The following is a 20,855-nucleotide window of genomic DNA, read 5'->3' on the forward strand; positions in this document are numbered from 1 at the left end:
TCACAGAGAACACAGATTACAGTTTTTTTATGAGAGCGCGTAAAATATCAACCGGTCAGTCGGACATCGGTTACAAGAGGATAGTTCCCCACATGTGGCGCTGTAGTCGCAAGTCTAACCAAAATGAAGAAAATACTCAAACTCATTCCAAAAAAACCCTAGATAAATCTTCAAGAATTATAATATATAATCATCAAATATCTGTCTTATAAATTGAAACTAAAATTAATAACTGAATTTGTAGTATAAATTCTGATAAAATATTATTTAGAAGTTTATTCCGGTTTATTGGTAGTAGGTCTTTGTGCAAGCTCGTCTGGGTAGGTACCACCCACTCATCAGATATTCTACTGTAAAACAGCAGTACTTGGTATTGTTGTGTTCCGGTTTGAAAGGTTAGTGAGCCACTGTAATTACAGGCACAAGGGACATAATATCTTAGTTCCCAAGGTTGGTGGCGCATTGGCGATGTAAGCAATAGTTAACATTTCTTACAATGCCAATGTCTATGGGCGTTGGTGACCACTTACCATCAGGTGGCCCATTTGCTCATCATCTACCTATACTATTAAAAAAAAGGATCGTAGCACTTATTAGTTATTTTTGACATTAAAAAAAATCGTTGAGTTTCTTACGCTGGTTTCTATCAGTTATGAGGTGCTTATTTCCAAACTGGTGCTAGTATTTTATCAAGCAAGTGTAACGCTTCTTTATTTAATAATTATTTTGATTTTCACTATGACAGGCCCGTATATTTTTCATTTATTATATTTGTTATCAACGTAAGCTTATTTTGTAATTGAGTATATGAAGTTTTCAACACACGTATAAAAAAAAAATTGAAGAAGAAAACGCATCGATAAAAATACACAGAGAGCCATTTGAACGAACCGCCTAAAAAAACTCAGGTCGAAAATCAACAGAGCGTCGAAAATGTTAACGGCATCGTCGAAAATTCTTCAAAGCTCCCAAAAAGCCAACCACAGCCCGTATAAATTCATGTCGCGAGGTAATCCGCGTAGCAACAAAGGTGGACCAGTTTCCTCAACCCTAACATTATGCAAAACTCCCGGACGAAGTATATAAAGCACTATGGCTTTCACGAACAATGACCTTTGAAAAATCCAAAGCCTAACTAAATAGCACGATGTTAATTTGTAATTAGTATGTTGGATTACGTTTAACGTTTTATGTTTAATAGTAATATTTATTGGATAAAATTAGAAGCTGATAATTGAGTAGTTAGTGTGTTTTTGAATGTTATGTGTTCAAATCTAGGTAAATACAATTTTTTTAATCGATGTTTTTTATCAGATTTAACGTATTGTTATAACTTAAAATACCTATATATAAATTACATGGTTTATATAAAACTTATTTGAATTACGAGTTTTTCGAAGGTTTTAATATAAGCTGGAAATTTAATGTTTTTCTAACTTTTTATTTTAAACTTATTATTGTTTGTGTGGTTTTTTAATTTACAGTGGCTTAATATTGTTTTTATATTTTTAATTGTTATATATTTGGATTTTGTTATCAAAGAGTAATACACCGTCACAGTGTCAATTAGTATCGCAATCTATTATTGCTTGTTGAAATATTCATACCTGTAAAATTTAACTATGGCCGCTAGTGAACCGTTAGTGAGCGAGTTCGACTTGCACTTGGTCGGTTTCATATTTTAGTTTTTCGTTTAAATATACTAACTAAATTTCTCTCTTTCTGTCATCACTGATTTTACATTTGAAAGAAAATGATGACGAATGTATTTTAAATGAACTTTACCATTTTTCCTTTTTCACAAAGTTTATACAGGATACATGAATTGAAAAGGAATAGAAACATTTCCGTTTAAATAAAAAAACAAAGGTTTTTTATCTATACCATTTGCGTTGAAATCCTTATAGCAACATAACATAAAGAAAAACTTAAACGATGTTGCATACAATTTTCCATTATTGTAAGAATGAAATCAGCTTATTGTAAAATTGTAGAAATCGAATTTTAAAATCCTATTCAATGTAAGTGGACTGTTTTCTGAAATGAAAACAGGTTCCGTATAAAGCTCTAAACGTCGTGATTCACTATAAATAGCCTACTTTCGATAAAATTTCATAGTTCTTGTTGAAAGATATCTGTGAATTTTGTAAGTGTCGTCCTTTATAGCCATATATATAATATAGAAAATATATATATATATATATATATATATATATATATATATATATATATATATATAACTCGCATTTAAAATAAATCGGATCGGAGGAAAAATTTATTGCATAAATTAAATGCGTGCAGTAAAACCGAGAAGGATATGAGAGGTGGCTCCCACAAGAGAAAGTTCAGGGGCTTTACCCGTGCTCTTTTTGGAATGGTTACCAAAAGTATTAGTCGTGCAATTGCAATTAATATATTTTGACCAAAATTAGTGACATAGTATAGGTCGTAATCAATACAAATCGATTGTCAATCAATTTGTTTTTATGTTGTGTTTTAACTATTTGTTTTTTATAAAGTTACTTTATATATATTTGCAGGCTGTTCTTAATTCTGTTGTTTGTAATATTAATACATTACTAGTAGTAACAGCCTGTAAATGTCCCACTGCTGGGCTAAGGCCTCCTCTCCCTTTTGAGGAGAAGGTTTGGAGCTTATTCCACCACGCTGCTCCAATGCGGTAAGTATATATATAGAATTTGTATATCTTTTGCCAGCAATAATCCCAAATCACCATAACTGACAATTTAGAACGAGTATAATAATCTGCAAGTATTCCAATTAAATAAAAAAATATCACTTAATATCATAAAATTGTTATAAACAAGACATGTTCCTAGGGTGGAACCCTTGACGTCACTCATCACGGCACTAAGAATTATCAAAAGCAAGTCACACCGTAGCCAGCACTCTTTGATCGAAGCCTCAGCGACGGACACTAATCACCGTCTGGTTGTACGTTATATTGTTTAAAATGTCAAAACAGATTTTGTTGAATTATGTTTTTTTAACTAGCTTCCACGCGATATCCTTCGCATTTGGAGGAGAAGGTGGTAAGGTACCCTATGTCTTTTTATGTACCTCTGACAACGCGAATGCAAAATTTCATTACGATCGGTTAAATAGTTAAGACGTGAAAGCATAACAAACAAACTGACAAACGCATTTATAATATTAGTATAGATTAGTAAATGTTTTAGGCTTTAAATTATAAACCTACTCCTCGGTTAATTTTAAAAGGTTTGATTGATCAACAATAGTGTGAAAAAGTTTTAAATCCATAGAATTAAAGCTTTGAATTAAGAATGAAGAAAACAAGATGATAATTTAATGTCAGTATGGATTAGATTTGGATACAAGAAGTAAATTTGTAACAAAATGAACACGCTTGTTATATTATAAAAAAAAATGCAATTAATTTTCAAGTCGGTTCAGAAAATGATACAAATCCATACATGATTCTGGAAAAAAATAATTACAAAAGACAAAGGAAAAATTTATACAAAAAAATATATTATTATTATAATCTGAAGTTAACATCAATGCGTATAAATTGTACAAACAACATATTAGAAAATGTGAATACAAACGAACTACGCTCTCTATTATAAAATCCAATAAAACTCTAGAACTAGGTTGGCATGAATAAAACGTTGAAATAAACCAGAAATAACCAATATTTAAAGCAGATCGTATTTTTATTTGCATTGTACATAAATGAAACTTTAATTGAAGCTATAATATGTACATATATTTTTTACATTGCTCGTTTGGCCTTGTGTTAGTTGTAGAAAAACTTTTACATTAATTATTTCAAAGTAATTATGATGTCCTTCCCATAGATTTCGGTCACGACCGCTATTCTCGATAGACTAGACAACGATGTAGGACATTATAGTGTATAAGTGTGTGCGCAAACACGGCGCAACATGGCAACGGAGTGTAAAAATGGCCAATTTTTCAATCAAATCAAAATTAAAAAGAGCTACTGCACCATGACCGCGTCGAATGGTGACAAAAATGCCAGCAACGATTTTTGCTACGACAAATAAATCTACCCACCCGTTATCAGTAGAAGCAATAACTCTGGGTTTTATTCTAATTGTTTTAAAATTATATATATAATTTATATATATTATAAATTATATAAATATATATATATATATATATATATATATACTAATGTCAAGTAATGACATTAATATAATATATATATATATATATATATATATATATATATATATATATATACTAATGTCAAGCAAATTAGACATCAGTTGCTTTTATGATATAATATATTGTCAAATAGTTGCTTTACTTTCAATAAATTATGAAAACCTCGTGTTGGGACAAACAAATAAAACCTAGGAAAAGCACATTTTTTTATTAAATTATGATACCATCATGAGTCATACCGCCATTACGACCGTTATTGATACTGCTATAGATATTGATAGTGTAAATAAATAATAATCATTCGAAACACCGCCAATTAACCGCCAACCATTGAACGTTATGTCGCTTGTGCTTTTTATGATACTGACTTATTTTTAAAACCGGAACACACCCATACAAACTATTGCTGTTTTTTGGTTGAATGGATTAGTTAATGCTACCTACCCATCCGGGCACGTACAAAGCCGTACAATTATTTAAAAAAAAATAGGTTTTTTTTTTATGGTATTAGGCAGACCGAATTTCTGCCTGATGATAAGTGTTCACGAACACTCATATAAATTGGTATTGTTACAAATATTAAGCATCCCTTACATCGCCAATGCGCCACCAACATTGGGAATAAATTTCTTGTGCCTGTAGGTATCCTAACTCACTCCTCTTTCACACACATCACACAACAATACTAAAATTGCTTGGCGGTACAATATGGGCTATCCAAAAAGATTCGCACAAAACTTTACCTAGCAAAGTTATAGATAAGATAAATGAAACACAGAAAATACATAGGCCAAAGTTTCGTTTTATTTAGAAAAGTAATTTGTACAATTTAACTAACATACATTGTTTTTCATCCGCTTATAACACTCTTTTTCTCTTCTCTATCTACTATCTCACTCCACAAAAAACCATAACCCTAACCACTAAATAGGTTTCAAATTGAAAGCTTTACAGTATATTTCATACCATACTTATTAAAGATTCATTATACAGCTGATTATTTACAAAAGTAATCACACACTTTACTCTATGTATCACAGAAAAAATAATTATACATCGCATAAAAATGTCAATTACAGCATTTCTGTAATGTTATGTCAAATTATACATAAATTAAATATAAACATGCACATATATACACTTTGTAATTGGCTATAATTGACATTTTTATACATCATAGAACTAGATTAGTGTTTATTTATAAAACACCAATTTCAGAAAACATTACTATAGAATTTAGTGTAGTTTACATACATGTAGGATGTTTTAAAAGTAATATACCTGTTCTCTTGTAGCTAATATACTATACACACTAACATTTCAACAATTTCTAATCAAGTTAGTAGCAAGTGTATAAGCAAATTCGTCTATTTACAAATATCGTAGCTATAGAAAAACTTAATTTTGTGATTTCTAAAATTTATGAATAATTGACAAATATTTTTTTATATTTGGTATGTCTGATATTCTGTATAATTGCACTATTGTATTCTAATTATTTTTACGATCTGAATTATACAAAAAATAAAATTTATTGAAAGTTACATCGACTGTAATTAAATGAGTAAATAACCATATCATTATAATATATTAATTATAGGATATAAGAAATCACAAAATTATCGAGTTTTATTTAATAGATAAAGACGGATGAGATGATTTTAAGCATTATTTCACAAATGCATATAAAATATTTTAATGTCTAAAACTTTCTAGGCCATTCGAAAATTGAATTCGTTCCATTTACAACTTTAATAACAAAGAATAATAAGAAAGACACAGTAACAGTAGTCAACATCTTAGAAAGGTAAGTTTTATACATTTATATATAGTTTATACAACGTGCAAGTATTATACACACAATAAAATTGTATAATTATGAATATTTGCATATTTAGCAAGTTTTATGTGCAGAATAAATGAAAATTATTAAAATATTATAAACTCGTTTGATTTATCAGAATTGAAACAATTTTTTTAAGTGACTATTTTGTTTCATTATATTCGTATTTTTGGTATGAGCGTGAATATTTAATAGCCAAACTACTCGTAATTGTTGCGAGTTAAATTTTAGATATTTGAGGTTATGTATTATATTATCATCATACATATTTTTATCATCGTAAATAACTCATATATAAGTTTGTTTTGTGTATGGATACAAATACTTAGCACCATAACATATATACATTTGTCACTGTATATATATAGTATATACTTGTGTATAATTATATAAGAAAAAAATTCGTTTATACTAAGAAATTTAATGATTTTAAATATGTGTGTCATATATATAGCTAAAAATTATCTGTATGTGTGTGGAAATAATAAGTTTTTCTATTGATGTACGTATAATTTTTTGTATGACTTGTCTTTATCCAATTCCAAAGTACAAGCATAATAGATATTGAATTTCAATAGTTTGTATTCAGATGGGCTTACGTTATATTTTTATTAATCTGTGTGTTATATAACTTTTTTATTAATCGTAGAGTGGTTATTTCGATTCTACGCATAAAAAATTAAAATTATTAAAAAAATAACAATTTGATGGATTTATTTAGAAAAGAATAATTAAAATTTGAACACAATTCGAACTCATTAATGAAAGTTATGTTGTAAGTCTAATCAGTCTTAGATCGAAAGTGTAAAGAAAATAATATTTTATCTATAGAATAATTATTGAGCATCAGTGACAAGTTGTGGTTTTATAATTAATCTAATTTAAAAATAGAAATATTTTTTTTAATCAAAATAAAACGGAAGAACGAAACGTAGTGATATGATATGTACTAATTTTATCATTAAATTTCAATAATATTTTGAATTTAATATAATTAATATAATATAATAAAAAATAAAATAATAAAAATTTGTATTATATTTTTTGTAAAATAAAATAATTTTAGAATTTATAATATATTATTATGATATTTGAGTTATGTTACTAGATTTGCTTATAGAGCCATAACCTTGGCGCCAATTTACACAAGTACACCAATCTTTGTTATGCATTCAAATATGAACCCACAGCTATGCCTATGATAATCACGTTTCTCCTATTCGTCAACGTTCATGATCAACATGGCCTTGTGAACATGGTCGTTATTGATGACTATGTCACTCACAATCACACACACACAATCAAATAGGAGCCCACATTTACGCACAGCATATGATGAGATGAGAAATGAATTACATTTCTCATGTGCTTGATTAGCGTAGTTGTGTAAAATCGTGCGTTGTTGAAGACTTTATAAAACTAGTAACACATTTTTGATGTGTTTTAAATATCAAAATGTAACAGTAAAATATTGATATGTAAGGTAATGGCACAAACTATTATTTATTGGAATTAAAGCTTTTTCTATAAGATTCTATGATTTATTTAATTAACTACAAAAAAAAAAATTAACTAATAGATGATTAGTCAAAGGAAATACCTGTATATTTATTTGCGATAAAAATTTGTTTTATTAATGAACGCGTTCGTTATTCTACAGTGTTCTGTCACTGTCACACGTATATGTTTTTATAAGAAGCGTGATAAAGTCAAAACGTGTCATAGTTTTATACCGCGTTTGCTTTCATTGTTTAAAAGAAACGTTTATTAAATAAATGATAAATTAATTTTTCATTTTAATACCGGTAAGACGATTACCGTTTGTAATGTAAAATTCCATAATGATGTATTACACGTAAAATATAAATTACAAGTTAATTGTTCTATAATAATTAATTTTTCATATTTCTTTGTTCTCATATAAAGTTGATTTACTTTTTTAAATAAAAAAAATCGATGAAAATGTATTTCAAGGTTTATTTTAAGATAATCTAGACTGAATAACGACATGTTAATGATAAAATATTATAAAATATGATAAGCCATCCAGCTCCATAAATGGAAAATGTTCTCACTTTCTCAAGTTAAATTAAGAATAAATTTAATATTGTCTAGCTTAAATAATTTTTACACATAGCAAAGACCAGTCTCAATGGGATGATTGAAAATTGACAATAATTTACATGATAATATATTTAACTAAATTAAGGAAAAACAATAAAATAATAATTTTAATTATCAAAGTATGAACTATTAAGAGCAAAATACCTTCTTAATTATAAACTCAGACCTTTTTAAAATACATTATATGATCACTCGAGACAACAATAATAACATGTAGTAAATAAAAACATTTAAAAAAAAATTAAATTGATTGAACTTTATCTAAATTAATATTATTATAAAAACTTAAAATAAAGTATTAGAGGGATATACAATTTTATTTATATCCAAAAAGGTAATTAAAATTAAGTTCAAGTCCATACTTAACAGTTCGTGACGTATAAAAGTTCACATTAAAAAAAAACGATACACTCATATTATGAAAAACACTTTACACTAATCACTTATTAACACTGTATCGATTTTGATTAAAATTTAATCAACACTATTTTATTAGTTTTAGGAACGTTTATACGTGTGTCGCTAAAGGTTGTTGATGACCACTACCTGAAAGAAAAAAACAGTTAACAAGATATTCAAAAATGTATAGTTTATTAAATTTCAATCTAATATGTACAATTATGTTCTGTGGCCGATTTTGGTCAAGGTTGCCATTCTCAAATAAGAATATTCAACTACGCAAGAGATTATAATTGCTCGAGTGTGCACGCAAGCACAGATGCACTTTTCCCTATTATAATCCAATGGGACGATATTTCGACACGACTGTAGAGAATTCAGGCGCAGAACCAAAGGCTTTATATGCAATATGAGGCAGGGAAATGTTAACACAGCCATCTGTCAAACTTCATTCTGCTACAAATAATTTCTTGACGGAAAAACTCGATAACTTTTTAATGGCTCGACCCGGGGTTTTAACCCAGAATCCCGAAATCTAAAGCCTTCTTAGCTAGTCACCAACGAGGAAGAATAATAAAACTACATGAACTTTGTAAAACTACACGAAATAAACGAAGGCGTGGCGTGTCAATACAAAGATTAGAACTGATGTTTTGTTTACTTTTAGCTACTCTATGTAAATATATGTCTCTATATTATACTGTTACTTAATGCCTTAATTCTGTGTGATATCGAAAAAAAAACATATTTCATATTGGTCCTATTGATAATCTACGTTAAACGTTTTGGCTTTAAAATTCGATATTTAAAATAAACTAGTCATTCTAATCATAAATAATTTAAACAAGACAAAACCAGTTTACACTATAATCAAATATAGTATCTCTTATAAATAAAATTAAGTATCATAAATTTACCTTTCTTAGTAACGGTTGCGTTACTTAAGGATCGATTCGTTGGAGCGAGTATGTAGTGCGAACTCGGCGACTGAGGAGTGGCAGACGAGGTCACTCCGACCTAATATATACAACAAAATACAATCAGGCTATAAATACTAGTACAGCTTATTTCAATAGACTTTGTATGTATTGAACAGAGGTGATTCGGCATAAAACCATTTTGTGTAGTTTTTGGTTTTTTTTTTAATACATAGACATATTGACAAATAGGGCTGATGGTAACTGGTTACTACCCATTATACGTTGGCGTTGTTAAAAATATTAATCAATCCTTACATAACCAATCATTACACTACCAATCTTGGGAAATAAGCAGTTATGTCTCTTGTTTTAGTAATATAACTCTGCTCACTCATCTTTTAAAACGGAACACAACAATACTGAGTAGTGTTTGGCAGTAGACTAAGTGATGAGTAGGTAGTATTTATCCAGACGGGAGTGTAAGAAGCCCTACCACCAAATATTAAGGAACTGTACACTTGTAAAGTGAAATTCGTAAATATCTCTGGATAAATGAACCCTTTTTTTTGAAGAAGAGATTTGTACTGCCAGACGCACCAGGCTGTTCCAGAATAGTGGGTACACAATATATTTCTAATTTTAAACCCAGGTGAAGAATATTATGTAACGTCAGTAAGTTTTCCCTGATTTTAACGATTTGGAATCTTCAGTTAATACAAGCATTTTGTAACCATGGTAACATTCTGATTCAAAGTTCATTCAAAAAATATACTAAAAATCCGAATTAAACATTTATTTTCTTATTTTATTTAAATCGTTTTGAAAGATATATATTTTCGCTGTGTCTTTTGAGTTGTATTTCAGATACGGTATAAAATGAATTTATACATGAAAGGTATAATTTAATATTAAAATAAGCATAAAACTGAGTTACCAACGAACCATGATTGTTCAAATTAAGTACGAAAATAGTAAACGATCTTATTTTTTTTTGAAAAAAAAAATACATTTTATTTTGTTCCTTTGGCAAAACTTGTATCATATCCGTGTTAAATTTATCTAATTAGTACAGAGCACATGTAACATCAGAGACATGGAGATTGGGCGATTAAGAGATTACCATAGGCTTTGAACTAATCAGTCAGGCCGATGACATTACAGGATACATGAACTAATCTAGCTCCATGTAATCTGTCTTAGGCATTACATGACCAAATTATGACGTAAATAGCATTTTGTAGACGACAATTTGTTTGAAAAATTCAAATATGGAAGTGCATCATGAAATCAGGGATCATGGAATCTAGATTATTTACACGATGGTTTATTATTGGGTAGTATGTATATTGTAGTGATTGTTACATAACTTACCGCAGGCTGTGCACTATCTGTTGACAGAGTAGAATTAGTAATAGGACTTGTGGCACATTGAGGTGATGCAAGACTGGTTGGCGATGTTATTGAATGTGATGATGTACCTAGCAGGAAAAATATAAATTTAACAAACACTAGTCAAAATAATATACATGCTTAATATTAGTCGATAACAGTGCAATGTAAAATAGAAAAGGTTATACAGTTATTAATGTAAGATCAAGTTTTAATATAAGAAAAAAATCTCATGAGCATTCAGAAAATTTATATACAAATGCAGATATCTTATATTTTACAATAGTTTTCTTCAAAAGGGTAATATTTGGAGCAATAGTGAAGGGGTTTCAAGGGTTAGATAAATATTTAAAAATTGTAACATGCTTTTATTCTAGAATTTCATTTTATTAATGAAATACCTGATGGTATAATAACAGAACTTCTAACAGATGAATAAGGCGGTGGCGCTGGAGTGGAGGCTGGTTTTGCTGTATTTACAGTGGTACTAAGTCCACTTCTTAAATGTGGATTGCCATATGTTGCTGCGTATCTTACATCCACTCCTTGAATAATACCACCGTTTGGTACGCGGGCACCTATGACGAATAAAAAAAAAATCACATTAAATTTCGACACGAACATCACAAGGTAAATTGTTTAACAGATTAAATAATTAAAATAAGTATATAAATGAACTTAGAAATTATTTGGCAAATACTAAATTTATAAAAATATTAAGTATTAAAAAATAAAGATATAACAATTTTTAATAGTGTCATGATATATAGTCTAGGCATAGATGCAAGATATTTGTAAATTATATTTGAACGGAAATATAATTGGATAAAATAATATTTCAAAATCATATTCACAATTTTTATACACAACTGTAATAAAGATCATTGTTAACGAACAAAGGCCAGAAGATTGTGATAAGAGGGTAGAAATAAATTTGTCCACAAAAGGTCTAACCGTCATTCGGTAAATTATTCAAAGCGCCACTGCTATCCTGTCGTTTCGTTGCACGCTGCAAAGAATTGCTTTGGGAGCCATTACTTGCGTTGTATTGTACCGAGGAAGGCGTATCTACGCTTCTGGGCAGACTGCCATTTATAGACCTATGGAAGAGAAATTACATTAAATTTTACCACCGTTATTATTTTGCTGAAACAATGGACGTTTTAAATATATATTTTAATTGCCATAATATTGTAATATTGTTAATTAAATTAATTTAGTTCTTTATCCTACATCATTAAAAGAAGGTTAAAAAAAATGATGTTACTTAAAAAGCGGGCATAAGTAGATCGTCGAGTTATATTGTTATAATTAACTTTCCGCAATATGAAACATTTAACAAAGTTTTAAGGTAAAGTATTATTCCAACTACGAGAAAGTTCTATTTAAAAAATTGACAACATAAAATAATGATTGGAAATACGCTAATGAGAGACCTAAATAAAAAAGTAAGTCGCGTTGTGTTTGTTGTATTGATAACAGTTTTACAACATAGAAATTTCATATCCTATTTTTAAGAATTATTGAGATACATGAAATTCAGTTATAAATTATTTTTTCTCGAAGATAATTAAAGTTTACTAGTTTTCTGGCAAAATTTCACGCAGTCTTGATTTGTGCATATTATTATTTTATTAAATACTACCTTGAAAAATAAATACCTGTTAGGAGTGAGTTTGTCACTTCCCATCGTAGGCGATTGTACACGTAGTGAGCCAGGAGTATAGTCGTGACCGTAGTGGACATACGTTTGATATCCATTACCGAATCCATTTACCTGGACAAGTTTATCTATGGTATTAGATATATATTCCAGGAGAATATACAAGAAAGTCATTAATGAACAACAACCATTTTATATTTAACGAACAACAAATTCACTAATGAAATCTACATATACAAAATATATTTTTATAACATACGAGTTAATGGAAAAATAGCGGTGTCCGTATTTTTAGCCACTGAACTAATTGTAATTAAATATGATAATGAAGTAGGAAATGTTGCGGGAATCAGTAAGTACAAGATATATTACCAAATTAAAAAGTTATAAAACTTGCTTATAAATTGATGTTCCCATTTATTTTAATTCAGTAGAATTTAATACAATATCAACAGCAAAAATATATCAAATCATAGTTCACCGATCCAGTCTATATAGTTTTATGTAAAAGTGTCATGATAAAATAAGATGGCAATTTAGTTATAAAATGAACACTAATCTTTAATACCATCATAAATCATAAAAATGTAAGTTTCAAAGTAAATCCTACGATTAAAATACCTTGTAACAGTCCGAATAGGCGGGATCCGTGTAATCGTTGCTGTATCTATATGGTTGATATGTGTTGGTTTGATTTATTGAAGACAGCGGTACTGAGCCGGCTAAAGGAATGCCGCTCCCTAATTTAGCGTTTGAACATAATGTACTATCTGAGCCAGTATTAGAATAATCCTGTAAAAAATCGGTTTATTATGTGTGTGACAAAACACGTAGAATAATAATTGAAATAAAACTTTTTTTTTTAAGAAATGTTTTTATCATTAACGAATCAGTTTAAATCTTTTATGTTATATCGACACAAATAATGTACAAAATAAATTCGAAGTTTTTTCAAACTAACATTTTTTTTTTACTTATCGTTTACTTTATTTTTGTTAAATTTTATAAGATAACAACAGGTTTGTCAAAATTTAAAAACAGTTTAATAATATACCGACATGCTAAATATGAATATTTGTACCTAATGGCTTTTAAAATTATTGTAATTCTCTTAAAGAAAAAAATAAATCATTAAGTCACTAATTCAATTTTAGAAATTCCAGTCTTAGTTAGTAAATAAGGCGCTGTATAAAATTAATATGTATCTTTTGGATAATTGCGTGTTTATGTAAAATATTCATAATTGACCAACAGAAATGCTAATTTATAAGCGTATACATTCAAATATTTAGAAAATAATTTTCGCATATGTATCATAATTGATATTTTATTAATACTTTACGAAACAACGTAATATTCAGAGAATATCAGACATCGTAGCGTAACATTTATAGCTATTTCCTCTGTGACTTTATCTTCAAATGCTTTAATAAAATCAGTACTTACAATTTCAGAAGTGCCATTCGCTTGTCTCAGTTCGAGTTTTAGATCGCTTATGTTTGAATTTCTATCGTTTTCTTTAAAAAGTTCTTCAGCTGTAACCGTTACATCTGGCTTCTCTGTCACTTGGACTTGCTTACTTTTTCTCTGTTTTCTTTGACATAAAATCACCAACATTATAACTACGGCCACCATTATCGTCCCTGACGTCACTCCAAATAGAATCACCAGTAACGGGAAACTTTCTAAAATAAAAGCATTTAAAACCAATAGAATAAACAGATTTTTTTAAGTACACGAGCAAGGCCACCTGACTAAAAGTAGCCCTTTCATTTAAATTGACATTTTAACAAATCTAAAACAAAAATTGATAATGACACTGATAAAATTTGGCTAGCAACGATTGGATCTAAGAATATGTTATGTTCCTTGTGTAATTACACTGGCATACATTTAAGAATGAAACTTACTATACGAGTCCGCATTGATGCTTTGCGGTAAAAAAATTATATTTTAACGACTTATGAGCTTACACAACGGCTTTTAACCAATTAAAAAATATTTTCAAAACATACTGCCGTTAAACAATTGTATTACAATTAACTAAATTAAAGCTAACGCTTGTTAAATAATTAACTTTATATTATTAAGATAAAATGTATTTTCAACTCTTATGTTGAGATATAAATAGAATTTAAAAGAAAATAGTCCTATGATATTTAAAATATAACCAAAGGAATTTTTTACCGAAAAAAAAATGTTAACCTAAAATATTTTCAAAGCCGATAGTGACAGATGGCATCTTTTATGTGCCAGGCGTAAAGTTAAAACGACGATACATTTACGATAATGTGTGGTCGTTGGACCCTTAATGGGGCTTCGTCAATGTCTACAGAATTATATTGATGCCCTTTCATGCTAGCGAACTATTATCGAAGATGAATTCAGTTTTTATGACTACCTACGTTCCTTTGAAGACTTGAATTTGTATGTTTTAAGAGTATGAATACTAAATATTTCGCAAAATAAATAACTGTGACAAGCATAATAGTCGTACGCTTAGAATAGTCGCTAACTCCCTTTTAGAAATCTGAGAATGAAGATTTTTAACTTGGCGTTATAAAAGTTATACAATGGAAAAATAAGACGATGTCTCGGGTTTCCCCGAGGGTAATACACAAACGTGGCATGAAGTTTAGATTTTAAAACTGAAATGCGTTCTGATTTCAAACATTCAACTTAAATCTTTGCGGCCGGATTGAAAAAGTTCCGCTCAAAGAAAAATGTATCGTACATTTTGAGTTAAATAATGTTTTACATTTAAATAAGATGTGAATATACGTACATATGTTATTATGTAACTTTTTTTATCCTAATTTTTCTTACAATATGAAAAAGTAACAATAAAAATTCTCCATAGTACGCATAAATTCATCTAATTACATATGTATGTAATTAATACACAAACGTAGAAACATTACATTCTTAATACATATTAAACATTACATTCTTAATATGTATTAAGAATGTAATGTTTCTTAAAAATAGAAATAAAATATTTTAATAAACTTGTAGTCATATAGAAAACCCATTTAATGAATATTTTATGTATATTACATATTATCTGTAAAATGTTTTAGTGGATTAGTGTTTCACTTCCTATTCTAACGTTGTTAATCTTCAGTCTAGTAAAATGATTGATTGTTATTGCAGAATGTAATTGACATTTGACAACTATGACAGGTGACGTTGGGAGGCAGTGAATTTCAATTTGCCACAAACATAGTGAATGGATTGAGTAATTCTGAACCAGTTGTGTGAAGTAAACACAGAAAAGTGTGAGAGAGACAAAGCAATATTGTCACTAGTCGTCTCCATCGAGAACTCTGATTGGTTCACGTAACGGTTACCGGTTCGAGCACTGTGTCTTTGTCACTATCAAAATTTGTTCTGTAAGTACTTTGTCCTTTCTATTTGTATGGAATTGGCTAAATCTTTAAACGAATAAATAATTAATTGTAATATATTCTTATTGTCAGCTAGTTTTGCAAATTAAATATTCATTTAAATATATTTTACTTAAAATAAAATGATTAGTATTTTTAACAACACATTTCTCAGTTCTGATCAATGAATTGTTAATTTTTGTGAAACTAAACTTTAAAATTCTAGTTATAGAATTCCCATACTCACTGTTAGACTTCAAAATAATCTCGATGGTATCACTTCCGTAGTCATTCGACACGTTGCATTTATAAACTCCGAAGTGTTTGGTTTGGCTCTCACGGATGGTTAGTGTGGAGTTAACGATCCCACCCGGCTGTAATTCCTCTAGGAAGGCGTAGTCCTGATTCAAATAGAAACAAACGTTTGTAGATGTTATGATAATATCATATTTTATTCATAACATCTTCATGTCACTAACGATAATGATTACAGGTTTTGAGTTACTATATTTAGTAGTCGTTTCGTAGCTTACTTGGTCATGTATAGTATCAATTTCCTTTCCTTCAAATGTCCAGACTATGTTGTCTATTCTTGGAACAGCAAAAGCAGCGCATTCAATATTAACAGTGTCACCTTGGGATCCAAATTGTGTGTGATTTGAAATTATTTTCGGTGGACCTACAAAAACATCATGTAATAATAATAATATTATCCTGGGACATTATTCACAAACGGCCATCTGATCCCAAACTAAGCAGAGCTTACTGTGGAAACCAGACAACTGATATACTGCATATACTAGTTGTCTTTTTGTAAATACATACTTATATAGATCATTCCACCCAGACTCAGTACAAACAGACGGGTTCATGCACACAAATGTCTGTCCTGGGTGAGAATCGAACCCACAACCCACACTTCGGCGTGAAAGGCAAGTATCTACCAAACACGCCAACAGGCCCGGTGTAATCTAATCTATCATTAAATTGTTATTCTTCATTCATAGGTTCAAAAATATTTTATTCATCAATTTTAAAATAACTATTGTATTACAATAAAATAAATGTTTGTAATAATCACATATTTCTCGAAAATATGCTGGGAAACATTTAAATTATTACAAACATGATCGTATATTTTAATAATTTCATCTTCATTTACAATTATATTAACGTATAATTTAATTATGAATATCGACTACCGAAACGTAATGAATAAAATCATCGTAACGATCACACGAAAACGTTAATTTCTTTCAAATTTTAATATTTAAAACTTTGAATAATAAATCAGTTTGGACGTCAAGTTGAGTAACATTAATTTACACTTTTGTATCAATTTGATTAGATCTTTTTCTTTTTTTAATTTCTTATTGATAGTGATATGTTATTTAGAGTGATTTCAAACAGTTAATAACATTTTGTTTATTAAAAACAGTAATAAAATTGAAGATATTATGAATTTTTATGATTTAAATTGAATGTAAAAGCGAAAGTAGTTTCAGAATTTTTTTTTTCTGTTAGGTGGGCGGGCTGACAAATGGGCCAGCTGATGGTATGTGGTACCTACATAGACATTGCCACTGTAAGAAATACTAACCGTCCCTTACATCATCAATGCCCCCTGTACACTGGGCCATTAAATCGGAACACAACAATACTAAGTATTGCTGTTTGGCAGTAAATTATGTGATGAGTGGATGTAGCATCCAGCACAAAACCTTACCACCAAGTGAGTATAGTAAAATCTTATCTTAGCAATAATAATTTATGCTCTTCATACATTATTTATTGAGGCAATTTTGCCCTACCAATAATTTAAGCTTCTTATTAGATTAGAAACATCTAAAGAATTTAAGAGCATATTCGCGGTCACGTTTATGAACATGATTGAAATAGCAATCCGACACGATTAAACAGAGTTCAGGTGTAAAATCAACGGCATTACTAGGAGTATTTCCAAAACACGTGAGAATCAATACTACCAATTTCCAAACTCCAGGCTGATACGGAGAACTTCATCACAGAAAATCCCAATAACATTTATTAGCCTGACCTGAAAGAGCCACGAACGATGCAGTTAATTGGATCCATTAACAAGCAGCACCCTCTAAACGGCGTGGTTTCGTTTTTGAGCTAAGTAAGTATCGTCAGATCAATAATGTAACTTTATCTCAACAACTTCGGGATATTGCTTATATAAATTAGGATCTATTTTATTTTTTTAATCCGTGGACATTATTCACACACGGCCATCTGATCCCAAACTGAGCAGAGCTTATACTATGGAAACCAGACAACTGATATACTACGTAAACTATTTTTCTTATGTAATACATACTTATATAGATAATTACACTGAGACTCCGGACAATCAGACATATTCATGCACACAGATGTCTGTTCTGGTTGGGAATCGAACTCACAACCTTCGGCGTGAATGGCAAGTATCTACCACGCCAACCGGCCCTTCATTTATGACCGTAATCGAAACCAATGAGGTTACTAGTTTTTACACTTAGCGATATCTACGCAATTTTATGAAAAAACTAGCATCATTATCGATTATGATAATCTGCCTATTTAAAATTAAGTTTAATATCCGATGATTATGTTATGTTCTATTTATTAGCTCTATCGAGAATAAGGTAGACAGTAATTAGAGTAAAAATTAAAACTGACTGCCTCGTTGGTGGGTAGCTAATAAGCCTAAGGTCATGTGATAGAATTCAAGCTCTGGCTTATTATTTGGCTCGAAAAGCACGTAAACATGTTGGTCCTGTGATATCTTTCTGGTCATGTTGGATTTGCCGTTCCATCGGATTATGGAAGTGAGGGAATAAAGAGTTTAGTTATATTTGCGCACACACTTGTGGTAATATGATCAGGCGATTGATTTGTCTATTTTAAGAATGACAAATAACCTCAGGAATACAAAAGAATTAAACTAAAAACGCCAGAAATTAGTCGAGGTAAATGGCCTAAGGGTATATGTTCGTTATAATTTTATATGTAAAAAAATAAACTATAATAAAAAACAGTTGATAAGTAATAAATGAAAAATTATATCTTTATAAGTCTATAAGACTTGATAATTTGTAACCATTTTATAATATTATAAAATCTTATGACTTTTTGTAATGCTCGTGTTTGAAAATACAATAAAATTTCTTAGTACCGTAAATTAATATTATAATGTCGTAATACTTAGAATGTTATCAAGCAATTTAAGTATATTAAAGCAATTGTTGATTTCTCAGTAATGAATTATATATTACGAGGTATTTCGATACATTATTATTACATAAATCAAGTTTAGTATTTTTGTTTTATTTCATAAAAGACAAAGTATCAAATTGCAACGCTTATTTTTCAAGGAAAACCTTTGTTGAGGTGGAAATGTGTTTAATTAATGATCAATTTCGTCCTAGATTCCATTTCTATTGACTGCAGTGATATATTTGTAAAAAAAAAATCAAGCCATTAATTTAACCAAAGATTTTCTTTTGAAGTATATTCGAACAACATTGTAGTGTATTCTCTAAATATACGTTAATATCATTGTAATTTGAAAATGGAACGCAATTTCTTCGATTAACTTTTTTTTTTGATAAACATAAAGTTTGAATATCATTTACGTGTCCATTTCACTTACCTTTAATAAATATTGATGCTTCATCTTCGATATCTGGATATCCATCAACGCTTGCTTTGCAAGAATATCGTCCTACAGTGTGGGTGTCTACGGTGAGTGTCAAATTAGCCGTTTTACCAACACGCTAAAACAATAATATTAATTTAGAAGGGCGTTTGGTTATAGAAGAGATATTTTATAAGCTTTAGTCATGGCCAAACTAATAACACTATGTGAATAAAAATACACAGTAACAGTAACGGCCTTTGAATGTCCCACAGCTGGGCTAAGGCCTCATCTCCCTTTTTGAGGAGAAGGTTTGGAGCTTATTCCACTACGCAGCTCCGATGCGGATGGTGGAATACACATGTGGCAGAATTTCAGTGAAATTAGACAAATGCAAGTTTCCTCACGATGTTTTCCTTCACCGTCAAGCAGACGATTTATAGAATTATAATTTTAGAGAATTATAATCACAAATTAAGCACATGAAAATGCAGTGGTGCTTGCCCCGATTTGAACCCATGACCATTGGTAAGATTCACGCGTTCTTACCACTGGGCCATCTCGACTTCATACATAATACACAGCCTCACTTATAAAACAATTCTTAGCGGCTTTTTAGTTAAACACAGATTTATCAAGCTCTTTAAATATTGATTTGTTATTTAAAATAAGGATACACAGCATTGTTTCATTAATCGCTTGCTAAACAACATATATAAGTAAGACCGACAATGTTTTAAATTTATATACTGTAGTTACCAGCTTATTGGGACTGATTTGTAAAATTTAAAATATATTGCCATTATATTTATAAAATACCCCCAGATCACATATAAACGTTTCAAAAAAGGTTTTATATATAAAATATATAACAAAATATGAATGGATTGTTACTGAAATGTACCTTGGGAAGCTTGAATAGGCTAACGGTATATGGGTCGCCTTGCAACGTCAAAGTAGTTCCAATTTTGAGACCCTTAGACAAGGTAATCGCATAGGTGGAAGGAAAATAGGAGTGTCAGTTAAGCTTTGAAAGACATTTTTATTATTCTAAATCTTAAAAATTCGAAAATTAAACGTTTTATGTAACACATGTAATTTGTTTGCCATATTATAATTTTGAAGAATTTTACAGAGTTAAAGAAATATCGCAAGGAACCTTGTTTAGGTCGAATGAAAACCAACCACTGACCCATTAAATTAGAGTGGTGGAAAAAGCTTCAATCATTCCCACTAGAAGAGAGGAAGCTTACAAGCCTCCTTTTAAATTTCTTTTTTACTTTTTTTAAACAAAAATAGGTAATCACAGATCTTC

At 29.6% G+C, this 20,855-nt stretch overlaps 1 protein-coding gene across 1 annotated transcript in view; it reads right to left on the reverse strand.

Annotated features, from left to right (window-relative positions):
* Positions 1-8,579: 8,579 nt before the first annotated feature.
* The window catches only part of LOC126778450 (irregular chiasm C-roughest protein-like), a 105,263-nt gene continuing 92,987 nt past the window's right edge, over positions 8,580-20,855 (reverse strand). The window contains exons 12-22 of the mRNA XM_050502000.1: positions 19,556-19,679; positions 16,434-16,579; positions 16,148-16,301; positions 13,961-14,199; positions 13,136-13,306; positions 12,513-12,628; positions 11,806-11,951; positions 11,253-11,429; positions 10,834-10,940; positions 9,460-9,559; positions 8,580-8,689 (exon numbers count right to left, since the gene is read on the reverse strand). Of these exons, the coding sequence (XP_050357957.1) occupies positions 8,652-8,689; positions 9,460-9,559; positions 10,834-10,940; positions 11,253-11,429; positions 11,806-11,951; positions 12,513-12,628; positions 13,136-13,306; positions 13,961-14,199; positions 16,148-16,301; positions 16,434-16,579; positions 19,556-19,679 (1,518 nt within the window). The 3' untranslated portion in view covers positions 8,580-8,651. The remainder of the gene's footprint in view (positions 8,690-9,459; positions 9,560-10,833; positions 10,941-11,252; positions 11,430-11,805; positions 11,952-12,512; positions 12,629-13,135; positions 13,307-13,960; positions 14,200-16,147; positions 16,302-16,433; positions 16,580-19,555; positions 19,680-20,855) is intronic.

The sequence above is a fragment of the Nymphalis io genome, chromosome 26 (assembly GCF_905147045.1).
Source record: "Nymphalis io chromosome 26, ilAglIoxx1.1, whole genome shotgun sequence".
NCBI lineage: Eukaryota > Metazoa > Arthropoda > Insecta > Lepidoptera > Nymphalidae > Nymphalis > Nymphalis io.